The sequence below is a fragment of the Rhinolophus ferrumequinum genome, chromosome 4 (genome assembly GCF_004115265.2).
Source record: "Rhinolophus ferrumequinum isolate MPI-CBG mRhiFer1 chromosome 4, mRhiFer1_v1.p, whole genome shotgun sequence".
NCBI classification, from domain to species: domain Eukaryota; kingdom Metazoa; phylum Chordata; class Mammalia; order Chiroptera; family Rhinolophidae; genus Rhinolophus; species Rhinolophus ferrumequinum.
Genome location: NC_046287.1, coordinates 67,088,715 through 67,113,126, shown reverse-complemented (window position 1 = coordinate 67,113,126; position 24,412 = coordinate 67,088,715). Strand labels below are relative to the sequence as shown.

Here is a 24,412-nt window from a genome sequence, read left to right as displayed (position 1 = left end):
CAACTTGACTTGGAAAAAGTTCTGGAAGTACATACACACTGTTCCCCAATAAAGTCCTATTCCCCTTCCCCAATAAAATCTTAAAAAAAAAAAAAGAGTGAATCCTAATGTAAACTATGGTGCAGGATGCAGTGTGGGGCGGGTGGGGCAATGAACATATGAAAACTCTGTACTTTCTGCTCAGTTATGCTACGAACTTAGAACAGATTTAAAAAATAAAATCAATTAAAAAACAACACACACACACACACACACACACACACACACACACTCACACACTGGAGTATTATTTAGCCATAAACAGAGAAGGGAATCCTGCATTTGCAACAACATGGTTGGGCCATCCTGAGGGCAATATGCTAAATGAAGTCAGTCAGACTGAGAAAGACAAATACTGTATGATCTGACTTATATGTGGAATCAAACAACAAATATAAAAATCTGAATTTACAGAGAACAGACTGGTGGTGGCAAGAGGTGAGGGGTAAGGGGTGGGCAAAATGAATGGATGTGATCAAAAAGTACAAACTTCCAATTGTAAGATAAATAAGTCCTAGGAATGTAATTTATCAAATCATTATATTGTACACCTAAAACTAATAGTGTTATATGTCAATTATATTTCAATTTTTAAAAATAACAAAAGTAAACGTAAAAAAGCATGTTTAAAAACGTATGTAGTATGAAACCTTTTCTAATGGAAAGGGCAGAAATAAAAATATTTATTTGTACTCTTTGGATAAAGAACCATTAGATATAGACACAAAAACTAATAAAAGAGACTACCTATAGGAAGCAGGGCAGGGGAGAAAAGAAGTAGAATTAAGGTGAGAACAAAACTTCTTCATTTATGCCTTTTTATATTGTTTATTTATACCAAGAGATATGTTACTTCTCCTAAACAAACAAATTAAATTAAAAAAAAATGCCAGGCTCTAAGTTCTATCACTGTTGGGCAGGTTACTGAACCTCTTGGAGCTTCAGTCAGGCCACTGTAAAGTCAGAATTAATCATTTTTCAAAAAGTATGTTTGGAAAGTAGATAAAGACAAAGCCTAACACATACCACATAAAAACTATTTATTGAGCATTTGCTACTCATTCACGTAGTCATTCATATTCATTCAAATATTTACCGGTAACTCCTACATGCCAAAAGCACTGCAATGAGACATACAATAAAATGCAAACTACTACGTCTGCCTTTCAAGAGCTCCCAAAATAGGGTTGTAGCTAAACATACATATGTGAAACTTAGGTACACAATTACCTGCCAAGGAGAGAGAGGTAAGTCAGAGGAGAAGAAAGAGAAAGCTGGATGTGGGCTAGAGGACTCAAACACAGAGAAAAATGAAGGAGAGGCAGCTGCAGTCTAGTACAGTGGTCCCCAAATCCGAGTGTATACACTCTGGGGGTAAACAAGTCAATCCATTTGAATGCTTCCTTAGAAGCTTGTTAAATTTTCAATTCAAAATTTCCACTTAAAAATTATGCTTCACTAATATGTAACATGTGGATTGATATCAGGGCCTCCCTTGGCTTCATGTCAGATCCACACTTCAGATGACAACATGCACGAAGGGATCCTGAGGGAAGAGTGGGAATCCCACATGCCAAAGGGATTGACAGACACAGCCTTCCAGCATTCACCAGCATATTGCAGTTTACCTGCTATATAAGAAGCCAACATTATGGGGACATATATTTTGTTAAGGTTCTTTAAACTATAGTGACTATACAATGATTTTTTTAAACCCATAAGAAATATCCACTTAAAATTGAGTTACAAATTTCTTTTTCCAAAAAGGCAAATGTTTCAAATTTGTCAGCTACTTCTATAATTACAGAGGCCATTCAGTTTGCTAACAATTATTTTTAAAACAATTATAATTCTGTTCTTCAAAATAAAACCAGCATTTTAACAAGTGTATAAGCAACAAACTGCTTTTTGAAAGAAATTCATGCTGTGGAAAGGGCATTTTGAAAAGGAATATTTTGGAAATATTTCTATCATGTGATTTCATAATTTAAAATATACAAGAATTAAAAACTGTCATATCTGCCTATTTAAAAAATTTTTACAATTTTCAACCTTTATTTTTAAAAACTCTTCCAAACAAGACCCTTCTGTGAGTTTCAAACAAATTCATTAAAAATATAAAAAATTGTAAGCCCTTTTGACATGTTTGCATGAACTGACTGACATAAGGGAAGATAAAATGGGTTTTCACTAACCATACTGCCTAGCTGGTGAGATGGAATAAAAAAATTAGCGTCAAAATTCTAATAATGTACTGTGGTCATTACTGCACCCCACCCCCCCGCAACTACTGCTGTCCAAATCCCTGCAACCTACAACTATGTCACCTTATGTGGCAAAAGAGACTTCACCAATGTGATTCAATTAAGGAGCCTGAGATGCAGAGATTCCTGGGGATTATCCTGTGGGCCCAACTGTAATCACAAGTGTCCTTATAAGGGAAAAAGGGAGGCAGGAGTCAGAGTGAGTATGAATAGTAAATGTTCCAGTGTAAGTAAGAGGCTGGAGTAATGCAAGGAAGGGGGCATGTGTCAAGGAATGCAGACAGCCTCTAGAAGCCGAAAAGGAAACAGAAGAGCCCCCAGAGGAGCCAGCCCTGCCTACAGCCCAACTTTAGCCCAGTGAGACTGACTTCAGACTACAGACTAACTTATTAAACTATAAGATAATCAATTTCTGTTATTTAAGTCAGTAAGTTTTGGGTAATTTGCTGTAGTAGCAATAGGAAACTAGTAAGTGTTTTCTTCCCTTTAGATCTATAAATCTTTGTATTTACTGCTATAAAAGCAATTGAAACCACGGTTCGAAATAAACTAAACTTAAGACATTCAAATCACTTTATAAGAAAAGGTTAAATGAAGATTTTCACATATGATGATACATGTTCATATTGCTTTTAATCAGCAAAAGGGCTTTTTAAGAAAATATATTCATTTTACCTTTTATCTGAACTTTTTAAATTTCTAATTTTTTGCAAGTGTATAACATACACAATGTTTCAGTATAGTAGTACATTAGCACAAATGTAAAGAAAAATTTTAATAGAAGTGGCCAATCAAAAACTGGTGGAGATGAGTACAGTATTTTGCTTATTGGATTTATATGTCAAAATATGGTGGATTTATGACATATATTTCTGCATATTTTGGATACACGGACATGGAAGCCTAAACTAGAAGGAATGAGGGAATTTAGAGTAATTTTACATGTCTAAGGACAGCCACATCAAGTTTTTGAAAAATATTCCATATTCTCCATTATCACTGATTATCAAATCTAATATATTTTGCTTAGTTTTCTTCACATTAAAATCTTTCCCAGAGTGAAGTCTGCATCATGGCAGAGTGAGATGAACCCTTAGTACCTTCCCTTAAATCTACAACTAGTCAAATATCTATAACGCAAAAAGGTTCCTGTGCTCAACACAGTAGGAGCCTGAGAGCTCCACACATCAGTACAACCAAAGGCAGGTGAACTGAAACACACGGGAGGCAGGACGGGGGGCAGGACAGGGGGCGGAGCAGGGATGGCGCCTGAAGCCACGGTCCCCTGCCTTGGCTGAGCAATGGCACCAGGAAACACAGCAGTGGTGGCGGGGTCGGGGTGCAGCCCCCACACCGCTGCCTGGTGGAGAGATAGAGGGGCAGCAGCAGCATGGGCACCTGCGAACCCAGCTCCTTCCTCCAACCGTGGCAGCCAGCGCTCACATGGCCAGGGAGCCAGGTAGCAGCAGCAGAGATGTGTGTACAGCCTCCCAGCCAGTACAGCAGTGCCAGCGCCATGGGGAATCAGGTAGCAGAGAGGCAGGCTCGCAAACCTGGCTCCCCCAACCTGCCACATCCCCCCCAACACACACAGTGGTGGTGCTGACAGACCCAGGCAACACATGCACAGCGGGGGTACCCACCCTCCCCGTCACCCAGGTGGCGACTCCCACGCCACAGAGATGCCCCACCACCACGACCCCAGAGGTGCAAATAGAATAGGTCAGAGAAAACAAAAGCTTGTGCTATAGTTCTATTTACGAGAAAACAAAAGAAAAACCTCTAATCATCAACCCGCTGAATTGGTAAAATCAAAACGGTACCCAAATAATGAAAATGTTCATGACTTTATATATGCTGGCAGAGAACAACCCAACCCATTCAGCAGCATGAACCACCAGGGTAACACAGAAAAAAAACGCCAATCCACCAGAAACCAAACTCAAAGTCATGGAAGTCTGTGATCTAAATCAGAGAGAATTCAAAATAGCAGTCATGAAGAAACTCAACAAGATAGAAGAAAACTCAGAAAGGCTGTTCAATGAGCTTAGGGATAAAATTAGTGAACAGGAATATTTTGCCAAAAAGACTGATACTATAAAAAAGAACCAAACAGGGCGGCCGGATGGCTCAGTTGGTTAGAGTGCCAGCTCTCAACAACAAGGTTGCTAGTTCAATTCCCGCATGGGATGGAGGGCTGCGCCCCCTGCAACTCAAGATTGAAAATGGCGACTGGACTTGGAGCTGAGCTGCGCCTTCCACAACTAGACTGAAGGACAACGACTTGGAGCTCATGGGCCTTGGAGAAACACACTGTTCCCCAATATTCCCCAATAAAAATTAACAACAACAAAAAAATGTTAAAAAACCAAACCTAACAGAGAGTGAAAAATAATAAAACACAAGTGGTTCTTAAAAAAAAAAAAAAAAAAAAGAACCAAACAGAAATCTGGAGCTGAAGAACTCAATAAATGAGATAAAGAATGCTTTAAAAGCCCTGGAAATAGAAAAGACCAGATAAGAGAGAATTAGCAAGCTCGAAGATAAAAACCTAGAAATGATTCAGGTGCAAGAGGAAAGAGAACTAATATCTTTTAAAAAATGAAAGAATTCTCAAAGAACTATCTGACTCCATTAGAAAAGACAACATAAGAAGGATAATGGGCTGTCCCAGAAGGAGAGAGAAAGAAGGGAACAGAGAGCCTACTCAAAGAAACAGTGGTGAGAACTTCCCAAACCTGGTAAGGAGCTGTACATACAAGAAACTCACAGGACACCTAATTATCTCAACACAGAAAGACTTGCTTCAAGACACATATTAAAACTGTCAAAAGTTAATGACAAAAAAAATTCTCAAGGCAGACAGAGAAAAGAAGACAGTAACCTACAAAGGAAAGCCTGTCAAGTTATCACCAAATTTCTCAGCACTAACTCTAAAGACCGGGAGAAACTGGAATAATATATTCAAAATATTGAAAGATTGAAACCAGCAGCCAAAATATATTGTGAAATGTTCGTATTTTTGGCAATGTTCTCATTTAGTTATTATTCTCTGTGGTTTTATTAGCATTTGTTTTATAATCATGTCTGACAGTCTAGTATGATGATTTTTGAAGATGAGATTTGTGATAGAAGAGGATTCTAAGCCTAGGCCCATGAACAATTTTAGTAAGGTTAGTAATAAAAAAAAAATATAATCTTTTGGGCCATTTCACTGTACCAGTGCAACATTAAAAAAAAAAAAAAAAAGCCTACCACTACAACAAAGCTACTTATCAGTGGGTTTTACATGGGCTGGTAATCCAAGGTGTCCTATTCCATTTGAGGTAAACAATGTATAATGGCTCCAGAATAACTGAAAAGACACTTACATATAAATCACAGACATTGGATAAGTCAAGGTACTTACTATTTTAAACAGCTGTTGAAATCTCAAATCAAACAAAGTTTTTGTATTTATTTTTAAAAGTCTCATTCACTGAAAGGTCCAGACACTTATTACAAGAACTTATTACCCAGAAAAGGGGGAGTAGGATGCGGGGGGGGATGCGGGGGGGGGTGGAAACCACACAGTTGGTAGGAAGCTAATATGTCAACCCGTCAAATGATAGTGAGGAAAATGCACAGTAAATGAGAAAGTGAAAAGTATCAAACAGTATGATAAGTCAACAAATTGAAGACATGTCACATGATGGTGAAAATACAATTTGTCTATCCAGGTTGACAAATCAACAGATTTCACCAATAAATGCCATGCAGCAGTAACATTTGTAAAATTTTTAAATGATGAATTTCAAGAAAAACTTTTCTGTTGCAAAGAACTGCCACAAAAAAGCAAAGAGCAAGACATATTTAGTGTGGTGTCCTCATATCTGGAAACAAAGGGCTTGGAGGAACTCCACTGGTATCTTCATTGAGGAGCCCCATGAACGGTTGGCTCAGTACAAGGTTTTACCCTCTTCTGTAAAAAAAAAAAAAAAAAAAAAAAAAAGGAGGGGGAGGAGGAAAGAGAGGAAGAGGGAGAGGAGGAGGGGGAGGAGAAGGAGAAGGGGTAGGAGGAGAAAGAGGAGAAGAGGAGGAGGAAGAAAAAAGAAGTATATTCTGATGTCACAAGACACGGCTTTCTTCAGAATGTACTAGTATCAAAAACCCTTAGAAATGAAAGGAAACATGTCTTGAATGATGCTACAAAAGTGATTTGCTTTGTTAAACAAAGACCAGGATACTTGAGCACACAAATCTCCTGCTACATACAGAAATCTAGTGGCTTGGCAGAAGAGGAGTTCTCAAAAGAACATTTAAACTAAAAGGTGAATTACAGAAGAAAATAGTAGGCCATACTTTACTGACTGCTTTGAAGATGGAGAATGGCTATAAAGCTAGCTTCCTCAACAGACTTTTTTTTTAATCATGTGGACTGATTGAACAGGTTTCTACAAAGCTCTAGAAAAAAATGCCTTGAATTTAAGTGACAAGACTTCTGGATTTCAAAGGAAAACAAATTTTTTGGAAAAATCATGTGGCAAAAGGAAATTTTCTACTGCTGTTCAGGATGGGGAAAGGATACCAGCCAGTCTCCAGCATTACTAAAAACCACGAGGAAGAACTAAGAAACAAAACTGAACAATATTTTCCCTCCCTTTCAATGCAAATGTACTCCTGGGTACAGGACCCTTTCTCTGATTCTTCTGCTCACTTAAGAACAAGTAAGTAGCCGACTTGGATAAGGTTAAAAAAAATAATCAAGTAAAAAAGTGACATTTACCTACACTACTGACTATCATTAGAGTTGATATCCTTTCTGGGGAAGGGGAACCACACACATACACACACAGAGTAGGCTAATAAACTGGGCAAAATGCACAAAAACAGAAAAACAGTCTCTATTCAAAAGAATGTTGACAATTATTAACTTATATCCACAACTTACTGATTAGGTAACATACATGAGCTATAGGTATAACAATGTTTTGCAAGGTGCTTCTATATACCTGTATTTAGGAGATACTAGTGTATAATTTAAATACTCTATTTAAAATTGTAAATTAATGTAGGTTCTCAACCCGGCCTTACTATCAACCAAAGCTGTGCCTATGAGCCCGTCATTTACTTTCTCTGGACTTCAGAGTTTCTAAATTCAAATATAATGCTCAGAATCAACAGGAGTTGGGTCAATGGGTTCCCAAAATTTCGCGCACATCAGGATCACCTGCAGAGGTCTTTAAAACAGACACAGAGTTGCACTGAACTCCCAGAATTTCAGATTCAATAGATCTAGGGAGGGGCCAAAGAATTTGCACGTCTAACAAGTTCCCCAGGTGATGCTAATGCCTGGTTGGAGAATGACACTCTGAGAACCACTGAGGCAGACTAAACCAAACTAACCAAATCTTTCAACATGATGTTTTATGTAACTGAGATACATCCACACACAGAAATGATGGTGAGACCAAGAGAAAAACAGTGTATCAAAAACAAAGTGCACCACAGATTTGTCATCTGAGAACTAAAGTAATGCCTCATATGGAAAGAGCGGTGTCCTTTATAAGGGAATTTTCAAGATAATTTTTTTTTTTAGACTTACTCTTTTAAGCAATAAAATTTGTTTCACATTAATGGTTTCCATAAAAATCCTTCTGAAATAGACCATGAAATTCTTCTATCTTCTCCAACAGGTCCACTGAATATAATTTAATCTTTTTTGATGTCTCAGTTACTGTCATAATAGAAACTACTATCCTGTTTCCCCGAAAATAAGACCTAGCCGGACAATCAGCTTTAATGCATTTTTGGAGCAAAAATTAATATAAAATATTAATATAAGACCCAGCCTTATGTTATAGTAAAATAAGACCGGGTCTTACATTAATTTTTGCTCCAAAAGACACATTAAAGCTGACTGTCTGGCTAGGTCTTATTTTTGGCAGGCTATGGTATAACAATAACCATCTTGGGAGCTAGTGAGATGTGTTGGGCAGTTTGTTTCTGTGCCAAAAGTTCTCAGTATTATGATTTTGAAGTTCTTTTATCTGCTTTTAATTTTTTTTCTTTTTAGTGCTTCCTGCTATAAATCTCACTGTATGTCTCTCAGTTTCCTGATGGTGCCTCTTGAACTTTCTTCATATCACTTCTAAATAATTCTCATTGACAATCAAAGAGTTCTTCTATAATATAAGGAAATAAATAAACTATGAGGAACATTTTTGTTGCGTTTTTTTGCTAAGTTCTTGGTTTTACCAGATCTTCAAAAAGAGTAAACAAGTGACAGGTGAAGACTGTCCAAGAATCAGTTTCCAGATCACCTTCCATATGTACTCTTTCTCTTTCAAAATAGGCCCGCCCCTCTTTAAGGGGGGAATAAAAAGGTAAAACTCTCACCTCCACCAAAAATTTATAATGCATTGCCTGGAGGGGACCCAAGAAAAGGACAAGTCAAAACACTATTGTCTGGGGGGAGCCTTCTTAAATGATAACTGAGATGTCACTGACCATCCACTATAGGGCTTCTTATCTTTTCCAGTCTTATTTATCTCTCTAAAAGTTAAAAACAGGATATTTTCACCCCTAACAGGGCATTCTAAAGTCTGATTCATTATGGTTGTGGGTAATTGAGAGCAGTTTCCTTTAAAGAACGTTGTCTCTTCTGTCCCCGTACACCCCACCCCCACGCTGTGCTGCCCAAGAATACATCACTCCTTGCGGCGCGGCTAATAAAATCAAAATAAAGGGAACACTGGTAAGAAATATCTAACGATAAAACTAGATTTTTTTCAAGTATTAGTAATTCTCTTCAGCAATTCTCAAAACTCATTCCTTGAATATTCCTTGAAAATTCATAGCTTGAATAAAAAGCACATTTAAAGATCTGAAGTAATATCAATTAAGGAGGCTGACTCTTTTAAATATAGCAGAAGTATTTTCCAGGACTACCAAACTGTTCAAATTATGCATCATAAAACCCACAGACAAAAACTGTATACGAACTATTTTAGATTAAGTGTAAATTATTCAATGTGGTAGTTAAAACCTATTTTGTCAAATCATATCATGAAATTTTTATTCTAATTAGTCAATTCTCATCACCTCTTTTAAACAGTTTAATATTTCTACCTTGTATTAAAAAAAATCATAGCTAGCTTTAAATCCAGTTCATTTTTAACAGTCGATGTCATTCTTCTTCATTAATTACCCCAGATAAAGTTATTTATTAATGGAGTTATTTCTGAATCATTCCCTTTTATTTATACCTAAAAGCTGAATATCAGAGATCAGAAGATACAAGCACACACATTTAAAAAGGAGCAACACACCTTTTATCACATCCCTCACTGCATATTTTATTATGCAATTTGTAATGATGCAACATAACATGATAAACAGCATGTCTGTCTTTAAAATGATTATAAAAATGGATAAATTCTATTCGATCCGTATAATTTTCATCCAATTACCTTAGTAGTATCTTTTAGTATGTATCCTATAATTTATTTCTCAGTGGTTTCTATATTACTTAACATGTGTATTAACTTATTTATTTGAACTTTAAAAGATATCTAATGATATTAAATAAGTTTGATATAGTTGGTTGGTTTGACAGTGGAAAATAGCTTTGCTAAATGAGAGATAGTTGCCTTAAATTGAATAAGCTAAACCTTCAACCTGAAGATTTTGACAAAAATATGTTTATTATACAAAAGCATTTTATGAGAAAATTACACTGGCAAAGCTGTACTGAAATTAATTATTTTTATTTTCTCAACCATTTCTGAGTGTATTAAAAGAAGTGCTTACAGAGGGGAGAGGGAACTGATCATACGAGTAATTAGATTTTTGCTAAGTCTTGGTAAAACCTTTTTGATATACTTCCATCTTAAAAAGTAAATGGTTAAGGACCAGGTTACAAATCCTTTGACAAGTTAGGTGGTTCACATTCTTTTGCTTTCAACAAAACTGAAGGAGGACCTACTAGAATTGTCAACTGACGGATGCTTGATAATAAATTGATTTTTGGCATATAATTTGGAAGGTTTTACTATCACAAAACTTCCATTAGAACGAACTTACTTATATAATCATTTATTTCTCAGCACTTAAAGCTATAAAATCTAAAAATAAGACCAGAAATTGTTGCCAAATCTTGTTTCATTCTATCAATAATTGATCTATCTCCAGACATAAGAACCACTGGAGGAAGAAAGGAGACAGCTCCATTCATTTCATTAAAAAATGGATGTCTATTGAATGACTATTACATTCAAAGTGAATTTTAATCAAAATTTTCATATATTTAAGTTTTTCTAATCAACTGTTCTCTAATAATTGCAATGGTAACTCAAACCAGAAGATAATTTTTAATACTTAGAGTCATATGATCACAAAAAGACATTTCTAATTTCATTTTATATACATATTATTATGGCAAAGAAGTTTGATAGATGATCAATAAGATTTTTTTCAAGCATAAAACTGTGTAACATTATCATACAATACAGTGTAACAGAATAAAGAAGTTCAAAGGGAAAAACCAAAATTTTCAACCACTGAATTTGTTTTCATATTTTTAAATTGATAATGACATTTAGATTCCCTTAGATAAATTTAAAAGTGATGTATTTTATTGAAATATTACAATATATACCAGAAAGTCTATCCTTGGTCACTATATAAACTTTTACTGAAAAATTGTAGCTGTCAATTTATGTGTGCGCAAAGTAATACAGAACTGTTTTAGAGGACATGAGTAAAAATTTGAAGAACACTGTCCTAGATAAACAAAGTTATAAGTAAGGGTCATCTACGTAAGTGAAGACTGTATTAGCAGAGTAGCAAAAACATGACATTTAAATGTCAGTCTCCCTCCATAGGCTAAAAGCCACAAGGGCGTACATTTTTTGGGTATTTGTACCATTGGTGCTACAAATAGCATATTGTCGGTTTACGAATTATTTACCGTGGGGGAATGGATGGATGGAATGAATGAATGGTGATTACGTAGTGTCAAAGTATTTGATAATGGGAAATTATAAACCACAGATTTCTACCATAAATCAAATAGAAAACACAGAATTCAGACATAGCCAGATACTAAGTCTCTCAAACTACAAAAGAAAAGTCTGAGTATAAATATCTTGGTTTTCACTTTAAGCAATATAGCTGAAATTTGAAATAATTAAAAATACAGTCTTTTCTTTGACTCTTTTCAAAAGATACAACTATTAACTAAATAGGATTAAGAGTTCACAGAGAAAGGGGGTAAATTTTAAATCAATCAGTCACCTTAGCTATAACTGAAATTTTACTTTAATAAATAAAGTTAGGATTCAAAGTCTTTATTAAAGCTAAAATGTCGTATCATTAAAATTCAAAACTTACTTCTAAAATACAAAATCTTTCATCAAACATTAAAGTGTAATTCTTTTGTGAGTCAATGTTTTTCTAAGACCCTCGGTAATTCTCTAATTACTGAGATGTAGAAAAGCCATCACCACCGTCTGCCTGAACTCGATGGTGTTTACTTCTCACATTAATAGAAATAATAGCCTGTAAATGATTTACATGTTCCTATTCATTTGCAAGCAGGTATTGACTAATTAAGAGGTGACTGAATCTACTTACTGCCTTAGCACAATTTTAAGTTACACGGTGGGCTTAAATTGTGTCCTTGAATTAATGGAAATTGAACATACCTAGGTGACTCAGTGCAATGTTAATTTGATATAAAAGTCTTAAAGCATTAAATATTTTTCTAGTTTTATTGAGGTACAGTAGGCATACAATAAACTACATATACTGAAATACATAATTTTATAAAATTTATCTCAAATCTCAATCCCCTTCTGACAAAATGTTATCTAAGAAAAGTACTTACCTTCATATAATTCACAATCTTAGCAAGCACGCCAAATTTATATCCAGAGCTTCCAGATAGAGCTTTCAAGTTAAATGATCCATTGCTATGATCTGAAAATGAAGTTCAAAAAACAATCATAAAATTTTCATAGCAGATGTGATTTATGACTTTTAAGCAGATGTGATTTATGACTTTTAAGATGACTTTAACTCTGGTAAACATTGTTCTTGTTTGAGGTTTTCAATCTGGTGAATTCTATACTGTAAAATTTTGGTGAAAAATTCAAAATCTTTGAGTATGTAAAAACAATCCATTGTCTTACCAAGGATGGGAACAGAGTATAAATAATTCAAAACCACTAAAATACATTTCTTTTATAAGTACCTTTATCTCACTCTTTCCTTAATTCTTATTATTTTTCCCCATAATTAGAAGAAAGGCTTTTTAAACAAGACAATACAAATCTCAACCTGATCCATAGTGCTTTACTAACAAACTTAAAGCCATGAGAAGTGAGTGGATTACCTCTAAAAAATAAAAAGCTCGATTTATCACTTATTACATCAATTACTGCTTATCAACTTCAAACAAACAGGCGTTAATTAACAGAAATTTTTAAAAAGAATGATACGATAACTATTTTAAAGTAGAGATAAATTAGGAATAAAAATTATAGGCACTGACACTGCATAAACATGTACGCTTAGAATGATAGCATGAAATAAGGAGCAATCTTTATGGAAGATAATTTGTTTCAGAACATCTATCATTTTGTTGCATCCTTCTAGGCAGAAATACTAAAGTTACCTTGCATCACAGATGCATTCCATTAATCAGACAAAAACGGGTAAAAAATTTCATCATAAATACTACGAAAAATTTCAGAAGTACACATTCTATTAGCAAGGCATAAGATCAAATATTATAAAGTTCCCATGTGGCTGATACACGAAAGTAGAGGTAAATAAAAGGGGAGAGAGAGTCAATGTCTGGCCCCAGCTTGGTAATAATAATTTAAGCAAAAGAATGCATTAGAACAACCGCAAGTCAAATGTAACAACTGTCAGAGTTCCAAAAGAAAAGCTTCTAGATGGCAACATAATACTCCTTTGAGATTAGTTAGTGAAAAGGCTTTATTGAATATGCTTTTTTGAGACTAAAATAAGGTAAGACTTCATGTGCAATTTCCTCTAAAAATAACTTTGTTACAATTCTGATAACTTACCTGACACATTAAAGTCTACTTGTTTGTTTCCCAACATAACAATATTAAAAATGCCTTACAGGTATGCTTTCACACTCACTATTTCAATCATTAAATACAATCTACCTACATGGTTGATTTTTCAAGATATTCAGAACCCTCATAACAATAACAACTAACTTTCATAGAATATTTACTACCGTGTTTCCCCGAAAATAAGACTGAGCTGGGCCATCAGCTCTAATGTGTCTTTTGAAGCAATAATTAATATAAGAACCAGTCTTACATTACATAAGACCTGGTCTTATGTTAAAATAAGGCCGGGTCTTATGTTAATTTTTTGCTTCAAAAGACACATTAGAGCTGATAGTCTGGCTAGGTCTTATTTTCGGGAAAACACGGTCCTTACTAAGAACCATGCTAAATGATTTCCTCTCTCTCCCCCCTTCCTTCCTTCCTTCCTTCCTTCCTTTTTTAATTAAAGTTTATTGGGGTGATGATTGTTAGTAAAGTTACATAGGTTTCAGATGTACAATTTTGTAATACATCATCTATATATCACATTGTGTATTCACCACCCAGAGTCAGTTCTTCTTCCATCACCATATATTTGATCTCTTCTACCCTCATCTACCACCCCTTTTCCCCCTTCCCCTTTCGTAACCACTGACTATTGTCTGTGTCTATGAAGTTTGTTTCTTCATTTGTTTGTCTTGTTCCTTTGTTGTTTTCAGTTTTATATACCCACAGATCAGTGAAATCTATGGTTCTCAACTTTTTCTGTCTGACTTACTTCACTTAGCATAATAATCTCAAGATCCATCCATGTTGTCGCAAATGGCACTATTTCATCTTTTCTTATGGTAGAATAGTATTCCACTGTGTATATATACCACATCTTCTTTATCCAATTATCTATTGAAGGACACTTTGGTTGTTTCCATGTCTTGGGCAAAAATCCTACTTAGGAAATATTACTGCCCATGTTTAAACATTAGAAAACAAGAGTAGTAAATAGCAGAGTTTAGATTCAAATCCAGCTGTAAACCCTGTGTGATCCCTTGTATAAGAATCATTAACTAGCTTTTAACACAGATTATTCCACCTGAAACTGGCTATTTTGTTGAGGTACAGAAATTCATAAATGTACATGTAATGTTTTGTTGTTTAACTGTTGTAAAATTTTTTTCCTATATAAACTAACTGGGAAGACTATAAAAAATATGTCAAGGATAAGCACCATATAAACGGTTAATCATGAGCCACATTAAGTTTTATTTACCACGGTATCTCTAGCATTTAACTCAATGCCAGGCATAGCAAACACTCATTAAACGTTAGTTGAATGAACGAATGAACGAATGCGAAGGAGGGAAGCAAAGAAGCAAAGAGGGAGGGAGAAAGCAGAAGGAGGAAGGTATTTCCATGTACCTTTGTATGGCCCCAGAAACTAATGTGCTGATTTATCTACAATTAAAATTAAGTCTACATAGCAAGCATTTAAACAGTCTATTGTTGTAATAGCCACTCCCATAATTAAAAACCTATCTATCATGCTTAGACCACAACTTTAAATAATACACCATAAATGAAAAACATTCTACCTCTAAACATCCAACTGAGGATTCTTTTCCATTTAAATTTCACAGACTGCTTTTTTAATGCAGGTGGTGTACCTACCAAAACTAACCTTCTCTCAAATTAGTAGAGCTGAAAACCTCTTTTCTCCTCAGAATTTCTAAATCAAATGACCACATGGAAATAATCACTTCCAGAGGGCAAGATTTATATAAAACACATGTATTGAAAGAAAAGGAGAGAAAATAATATATCATTTATAAGATTTTACGCACTCTTCCTGGAGGAAATATAAAGCTGGTAAACCTAGACTGTTTGTTTCCTAGGTTACTACCTCTCTCGACATTATTTTCTAGCCCTAGCACTGAAACATTCAATGAGGGATCTGCAATTTTACAGTTAAACACTAAAGAAACATCAATTTGTTGGTAACTCACAAATTCCTACACAGGAAGTTAGCTTAAAGGACAAAAAAATGAGGCAAGAAAAGGGGGTGACAGTTGATATCCCAGACAGCCCTACTCAAGTTTCTGAATGATTTACTCTTAAGGATGGCAGGACTTAATGCAAATGAATGTAGAGGAAACTGTCAGCTGCACTGTGGTCCAACCAATAGAAGCACAGCTCCATCTTGGCTGTGCCCTAGACTGCATTACAAACAGACGATACCATCGCTTCAACAGCAGCCTTCAGACAAGAGGTAGGTTTATATCGCCTTTTTCATTTAGTAATACATGTCCTTATGATGCAATAAAAAATATTTTGCCATAAAAATCAGGCAGAAAGCTTTGTTCCTACTAAAGACCAAAAAAAGCAATGTATTCATTTCATTGCTTGGTAGGATTTTATTATGAAAACGTGAAGACTGCCTTGTGCTATTTGATAAGCACACTTACCGTCTGTGCCTTAATGGAAAATTCATGCCATTTTCTATGAACCTGATCTATATCCAGACCTTAGAGTAAACCATGAGCATCTCACGTTAAGTGGTTACTTGATGATTTCATTTTCTCTAAGCTATTTCATTTCAGCGTTTTGGTCTGTCTTAAACAAAGGATTTTTCTTAAAGAAAAATCTAGACTGAAATCTAATATTAGACTAAATCTTTCTGATTACATATGCAAATTATATTAGCTGGTAAAAAGCAGTTACTTACAAGAAAGTTTGTTATATTTTAACAAATATGAGAAAATATTTCAAATTGTTTTTTATTTGACTTTGTAGATGCAGAGAATGCTGAGAAATTATCACAACTGTGATTTTTATATAAAAAAAGACCATAAAGGTACCACCATATAGGCTGCATTATACTATAACCAAAGACATCATTTGTAGAGCTTCAGACTTTCCTAACATTTTAATTAATTCCTTACAATGAAATTTTAAAGTCTGTTACTTTAATATACAAGTCATGCTACCATTAAATGAAAGCCTTTTTTAAAATAGCTTTTCATTTTATGTATGCCGCAAAAATACATATTTAATCATAGTTTCAGTATGTATTAAAAATACATATTTAATCATAATTTCACAGTAGTTTCAGTTAGACTGATCCTCAAAATATGTTCATAATAAGTCTTTTTGATAAACTACATTTTAAAATAAAAATATGTCCTAAGAATTGGTTAATGGAGGAAAGTACAGTAACTTTCCAGGTAATAAGATTACTTTCATGGTTACTAAAAAAATTACTGTTCAGGTCTACTAAAAATTAGTATCAACTGCTGACAAATTTCTAATTTTATAATATTCAAGCATGAAAACATCATTTAAGAGATGCTAGAGTTCCAGGATATTACCTATACACGCTGACCTAAAGATCCAACTTCTGCCCTTCTCCTTTGCTAGTAAATGTATTTAAATTTTAAAGGATTTATTTTTCGTAATTTTTATTACTTCTATTTCTTAGCTAGCATTCAGCTAGTATGAACAAAATGTCCTTTACAAAGCTCAAAGTTTGCTGTAAGAAGATATCAGATCTCTCCGGGTACAGCACATGGGATTAGTTATCTATAAAACATTACTACTGTTCGCTATACAGAGTTTCAGGTAAAATTAAAACAACTTACTCAAATAAAACAGTTAATTTGTAACTCAAAAATTTCAGGTAAATTGAAATAGAAACCTTTACTACCCACACTGTTTTAACACTATAATCAGCCTATGTTTTACTGGTAATATATCTACGGTTAGCACCGAAGGAGGCTCATTGCTGTTTCACTGAACTGACTAGCGGCTCGGCCTATCTCAGAGAGTTCCGGGCTGAGTGAGTTGCTCTATATTTAAAGGCCATTATGATTAATTGATCATATTTCAAAGTGATACGCTTAAAGGCACTAGATAATTCAATTCAAGGGCTTTTACCAAAAATACAGCAAAAGCATAATTTTATTCTGATCTGGCAATTCAAGATTCCAAAACAGTTCCAAGTCTTACCCCATAAATAATTCACTAGAGTATTTTGAAATGGGAGGAAAAATAGTTAAAGGAAATATTTCAAAAATAACAAAACTAAAAAAAAAAAAAATACATATATATATGGTATTTACTTTTAACACTTCCCATTCCTGTAATCAAATTTTAAAGGGAATATAGGGACTTGAAAAAAGTACAGACTGTTCTTACTTTTTTGTTTATTACCATATTCTCTTACTTTTCATAAGGCATGTTTACAGCATTTGTTTCACACAAATTTACATTTCAGTTTCAAAACTATAGTCTCAGAATACAAAAAAATCCTAACGGTAAATATCTTTCTGCTTGTCTAATTATATCTAATCCATCAAAGTACATTTTAGATTTTACCCTAAATTTAACACAAAAAAATTACTGAGCTCTGAAAGTACTTTGAAAGAATAAACCACATTAAATATAAGGTGGAAAATGACTCCACATCACAAGGGTTTACTTTTTTCAGATATACCCAGAAACTAGCTAAAGAGTGAATGTTTTGAATTGCTCATCAGTTATCAACACACTCACAAGCATAAGTCTAATGCGTATTCTTTCTTAATGCATACATACTTTGTGCAAAGCTTACGAGTGCCCTAGCATAGACTCCTATTCATTACTGTTGTCATTATTGCAAGGGATAATTATTGTAAGTGTATTTGTATGTGGCTAAAGTATAGTCTAATCAAAATGACAGTGTTTACTAATCCTAATTTTACTTTTTTTGGAAGTAATCCAGAAAACTCAACAAATGTATACATATAAATATATACATATATCTCACAATAGACTTTTAAAAGCCAAAGACAAGGAATGATTTTAAAATATATTAGTTTGGGTTTTGAATAATATATTCAAATCGTTCAAAAACTAAAAGAATGTAACTTTGAGAAGTCTCACACACATCCCTATTCCTGACCCTACTCTCCAACTAACCCAAGTAATCAGTTATTAATTTATTGTACATCCAAGATTTGTGTGCAGATACAAGCAAATAAAAACATGTTTATTATTTTCCTTTTAGCTATAATGTCCTGCATCTTGCTCTGTTCACTTAACATATCCTAAAAATCTTTCTATATCACTATGCAATTACCTTATTCATGCATATTCAATTGTGTGGATATTCTATACTAATTTTAACCGGAAGAATAGTTCACTGATGGGTACAAGTAAACTTCAAATAATTGAATTTAGTTGCGTGTCTGTGTACCTGCCTCTGACTTCTCCCCTTCCCTTCCATCTATTTTTTTAGGGGTAAGGGAACCTGATACATTTTTAAGCAGTTTACTTGTATCTCAAAAATAAACAGAATATGAATTTCCTAAAACCAACTTTCAAATCATTTCAAAATTTCATTTTGAAATAGCAAGTCTTTACAACTTCTCCCCAGTTTTAAAGTAAATACAAATTTAAAAAGGCCTATTCATAATAAATTATAATACAAAGTAGTCACTTCAGTATAATTTCAACCAGGATGAGGTATAGATTTATACACCCAATTTCTAAGAGAAAGAAAATTAGAAGTTTGATATGTTAGGGAGATGGGATTCTGGGTGAAGCTTTCACTTATTTAAAATTGCTGTAACAATGTTTATGAAATCAATAGTAAAAATAACATTTGAAATTCATGTTAAGCCAATAAGGTAAATTAAACTAATCTGAGGGGCAGAATGTGGAAACAGCTGCACTCTCTTCTCCTCTCCCTTCATTGCTCCCCCTGCACTCACTTCTAATGCTGTATTTAGAAGAGAAACCTTGAAATTTCCAGATTTTAAAAAGGAATCAACCTGAAAGGCTTTAACAGAAAGTCTAAGGAATATTTTCATCCATACTGGAGAGGTCCTAGGTTAGCCCAGGTGAAATTATTAGACAGACCCTCAAGCAATTCTTCCTGCTCTTTACCTACCCACATACATAAGTGGCTCTGCCACCTAGTTCTCCAAGGTCCTACTCTTTTTTCTCTTCCTCTCCTCTGTTAGCTCTGCTTTTCAAAAAGGACCTGAAACTCCTTCATACTGAAGTAAAAAAAACTAACAATGTGGGTTACCCCTCCCAGAATATCTGCATTAGTGCTAAAAATCTTAAAGGAGTTGCACAGCTTAATTTTTTTTAGGCATTTGTGTGTGCACACACAATACTATTAGGAAAGTTGAGTCAAAAAAAGACAACTTTTGTCCCCATTTGAGTGAGTTTCTGTGGGTTACTTGACTACTTGTGTGCATAGCGATTACAGAGGCAACAAGAACACAGAGGTTGGGGGGGTAGCCTATTAGAACATCCCACGTTACAGAACTCCAAGGGTTACCCCACAACACAACATGAATGACGCTCCCTGGAGTTGTGCAATGCAGCTGCCCTGCTTTCTGTAAGAATATGCTAGGAAGGTAAAATTTCTAAGGATAAGACAGGGTAACTTTGAAAGGCTGGGTCTCCAGACATAGTTTGAAAATAATGTAATGTAATGAGCAGTTACAGACCTGTGTTACAATGTATTTTTGTATATCCCAGAACAGAAGAATTACTCAATTCCTGTCCATTAGTCTGTTTTCTCTCATTTCAAGATGAAGGGTAACCAAGCACCATGAAACTGAAGAATTCTCAAATCCAAAAAAAAATGAATTTAAGCCTTTACTTCTGGCCTCATATCATTTAACTTTTAAAATACATGAAAGAGGAAGGAACGAAGTCCATCCAGAGAGGTGAAGTGATTTGCCAAGCAAATCTGATCAAAGAAAACAAAAACCTTAGAAAATATTCATTTGTCAACACCAACATTTTAAAATTGTGTCTATTAAGAAAAAAAAAGAAACCTAAGGAATTACATCGTTATGGCTTTGGGGGTTTTCTGGTCATTTTAAAATCTTTTTTGATTTGAAAATGATATTGTGGCTATGTTTAAAAACAAGAGTCCTCACCACTTATGAGACATATACTGAATATTTCTAGATGAAGGAATATGATGACTGGGATTTGCTTCAAAATAATCCATGGGGTGGCAGCAGTGGGTAGAGTTATGGATTGGCCAAGAGCTGATCAAGAGCTATGGATTGGCCAAGACATGAAGCCGTATTATAAGCACGCGTGGGTTCGTTATGCTCTTACACTTCTGCACTACCTTGCAGTTTTCTTTAAATGACATATACTCTCACGTGCACTTAAAAGGTACTGGTACACAGCAGGTAATCAATAAACATTTGTTTACAAGGATAAATGAAAGTCTATTTACAACTATGTAGGGGGAAAAAGCATGCAAAATAAGTCATTTCTTTCAGAAAAGAAAGCATACAAACTGACAGTAGTCACCGAATTGAAATATTTTTTCCTCTTGTTTCCAAAATTGAACCAATAAAGAAGTGAAATGATATTTTCCTCTTATTTCCAAAATTTTATTACTGTATAGGTACTTTATACTTTTTAACAGTAAGTTTAAAGAGACCTGAAAGATCAACAGAATAAAAACTCATTTATTATTTTTAATACCATCAAACCTTCAATCCTTACAGTCCTATTTAAGGCCTAACAGTATCAGGTTAACAAGAATTCTGTAACCTTAACTCACTAATTTTGTGAAATGGAATAATTTATTAAATGATACCTTTGGGGCACTGAATAAATATTCACGTCTATAGGTCATTTAGGTATATGAAACATTTAAGACTATCATATACCAAACAAAAATATCCTAAGATTAAAGTCTATTCATAGGCAACTTTGACTTTTCTTTCTCTACTATTTTTCTCTCAGCCACTATTTCCTGAATCAGGTCATCTGTCCTCGAATTGAAAGGAGTGGAAATAGGACACATAAATACACTGAACCAAGGTGAGAAGGATCCACAAGGGTAACGAGAAAAGCTTTTCTAGGTACAGTTTAAAGAACATGACCTTAAAATGCTAAAATGTGTTGTAGATAAGAGCTCACTGACCAATGCTTTAGTCAAATTTTAAACCAATTCAGCTTCCATTGGCAGTTAATTTCTGTGTATGAATCTTAAAACATACATATTTGTCTAATAAATAATATACATAAAATATATAGCAAGGTTTACAGAGTACATTGGCAAATAGAAAAAAATACCATTAAATTTATTTTTAAATTAATTTAACAAATTAATTTAAAAATTAATACCAGTTAGGCATTAATTCTGACAGAAAAAAAGATACCCATTGCCTACATAAGTTTACTAACAAATATTGGTACTGAGATTTGAATTGACACATCTGTAGAGTCTAGTTACATATATTCATTTTCTACTTTTTTATAGATTCAAAAGAGCAATAAAAGACGTGAAATCTCTTAAGAATGGCCTCCTTGAGCTCCAGCCTCTGGAATGAAACCACTACATCTGTTTATCAGTACCTTGGTTTTCAAGTTCAAAAAATTTACCCTTTCCATGATAACTGGAACACTGCCTGCTTTGTCATTCTGCTTTTATTCATATTTACAGTGGTATCTTTAGTGGTGCTGGCTTTCCTTTATGAAGTGCTTGACTGCTGCTGCTGTGTCAAAAACAAAACTGTGAAAGACTTGAAAAGTGAACCTAACCCTCTTAGAAGTATGATGTACAATATCAGAAAACGTGAAATTGAAGTGGTCTAGCTACAGTGTAATAAGATGAATAAAATCTTTGAAAACAGTCTTCAACCACTGAGAAAAAAAGAAAATTTTCTGAAGCCAACTGTTATTACAAAACTGAGTAACTTTGAATCATTAAGTCTTTCTACTAGAAGGTAAAAGCAAGTTAAATATGTACTTTGTATGTATGTGTATCCCTTTCATTAAATATAGAGTAAAACATCACAAATGTGAATAATTTACTAATTTATTTAACATGACACTTCAAAAACTGGATAAAAAGTTCCTAGAATTCAATATTAAGCAGCAAAAGGTAAACTGGAAGACATAAATGTGCAAGGCTAATGATACCAAAATAACTTACACCGAAATAAACCATGTGGACTAAAAAACAGTACTATCTTACATGTGTCTTGATAATAAAAATACTATTTAAAATGCTTATTTAAATCCAAAGTAAAATACTTCCACTTATACATAACGTCCCTACTTATTAAAACACAGTATTTTCTAGTTTATTGAAGACAACTTACATATTTTTAAAGACTTCAGCTTTATGTAAGATTAGTGTGAAAAAAAAGTCTCCAAATACTCAGAAAGGTGCTTACCTAAAAATTTCATAAGATGGACCAACTGTTGAAAAATGTGGGCTATAAAGAGCCAGGCTAGTTTCAAACTAAAACTTACTAGTACACCCCCTAAATCGCATTTCTTGAGCTTGTGCTTTCATTTTGCTTCTCATTCTCACGGCTAAGATGTAGAAATGTAGACAAGACTGCAAAAACAAGTCAAAAGATAGGACGACTCAATACCTATAAACAAATAGAGAAGTTTTATTTCTTGAAATTCCAAGGGCTGCACAGATTTATTTTATAACCCTAATGCTATTTTGCTACCATGAGCAAACCAAACTATGCTCATAACCACTACAACTGCTCTTAGGCTGGAAATGCCACTTCTGAAAATTTATTGAGAAATTAGTTCAAAAGACAAAAGCTCATGATACAAAGATGTTTACAATAGCATTACTAAAATTAACAAAAAATTGGAAACAACAGCCTTTACCTAAATGTGGCACATCAATTAAACACATTTTAAAAAGCTACTATGGAAAACTAGAAAATATTTGATATGTGAAGTGAAAAAGTCATTTTCAATTTAGAGAACCCTAACAGCCATTCTGAAATAGCTTTGCCTCAGAAAATACTTAATTTTTATATTATTTCTAATATTAGAAACAAACACAAGTAAAGTAACCAACTTCCAAAAAGACTTGTGAAACGTACGTATACAAAATACTTTGGTAACCAGGAGCTATTTCTGAGCACTGTTAAAACCACATTTTTATAAATGGTAAACTTTGGGGTCCTTGTCACAGATGGAAAGCATATAGGTCCTTTAATAACTAGATGTTTTGATAATGCACACTATCCATGTTTCCCTACTTTACCCTGTAATTTATATAGCCCTTCAATAAACATGCATCAAGTGCTTCTATGTGTGAGGGATAGGTGGCAAAAAAGTAATGTTATTAAATGGCATGCAGTAACTTTGTCAGAAACAGTGAGTGCTATGAGAATTCAAAGGCTAAGCACTGAATTCAAATTAGAAAGTGGGAATTCAAGCTAAAACCTAAAAGAAGAATAGGGGTTAGGCAAAGGAAAGAGGGAAGCAGGTAAGAAAGTAGGTTCCAGGAAGAGGAACAAACATAATAAGCAAAGGCCAAGAGGCAAAAGAGAGTAAGAGCATGTTCGAGGAGCTACAAGTCAGTATCACTAGGACAGAACAAGGAGAACAGTAAGTATGGGCATAAAAGGTAAGTGGAGACTAGATCAGGTAGGGCACGCAAGCTGCAAGAAAAGATGATTTTATCTGAAAAGCAATGATGATCAGCCTTAAGCAGTGACATCATCAGATTTATGAACAGAAGCAGCACTGACTAGTGTACAAAGAATGGACAGTAGAGAAGCTAAACCAGGAGATCTGGTAAGCAGCTAACCGGGCAATCCAGCAAGAGTGACCTGAATTAAGATCAGATGGTAGTCTTTAATATTTACACCCAGTATACACAGCTGTCCTCTTTCTGAGCACAGGGAACCCCTGATGGCTGGGTCCAGCCCTGTGACTAGATCTAGCCAATAAGTTGTGAGAGGAAGTGATGTGTGTCACCTCCAGGCCAGAGCATTTAACTGTAAGGCAAAACCTTCCAGTGTTCTCTTTTCATCTACCACTGAAACCAACATTTAAAATATCAGTTACTCTATTAGCCTGGGTCCCTGAGTGATTATAACGAGCTAAGACCCCTGGCCAACACATGATAAACATGTGGTATGAAAGAAAAACAAACCTTTGTTGTTTTAAGCCACTGAGATTTTGAAGCAAAGATATTCCTAAGCAGATCAAAGAGCCAAGTCTAAGAGTGGATTGGTGCTAATGTTTAAAAGTTTT

At 34.4% G+C, this 24,412-nt stretch overlaps 2 protein-coding genes across 2 annotated transcripts in view; one reads left to right on the top strand and one right to left on the bottom strand.

Annotated features, from left to right (window-relative positions):
• Positions 1-24,412, bottom strand: part of GTF2E2 (general transcription factor IIE subunit 2) — a 49,308-nt gene that overhangs the window by 18,771 nt on the left and 6,125 nt on the right. Inside the window, exon 3 of the mRNA XM_033104914.1 lies at positions 12,172-12,263. Within this exon, the coding sequence (XP_032960805.1) occupies positions 12,172-12,263 (92 nt within the window). The remainder of the gene's footprint in view (positions 1-12,171; positions 12,264-24,412) is intronic.
• SMIM18 (small integral membrane protein 18) lies at positions 15,498-22,729 on the top strand. The gene is made up of 3 exons (XM_033104915.1): positions 15,498-15,635; positions 21,134-21,211; positions 21,654-22,729. Exon 3 carries the CDS (start codon positions 21,692-21,694, stop codon positions 21,986-21,988), a length of 297 nt encoding a protein of 98 aa, XP_032960806.1. The 5' UTR covers positions 15,498-15,635; positions 21,134-21,211; positions 21,654-21,691; the 3' UTR covers positions 21,989-22,729.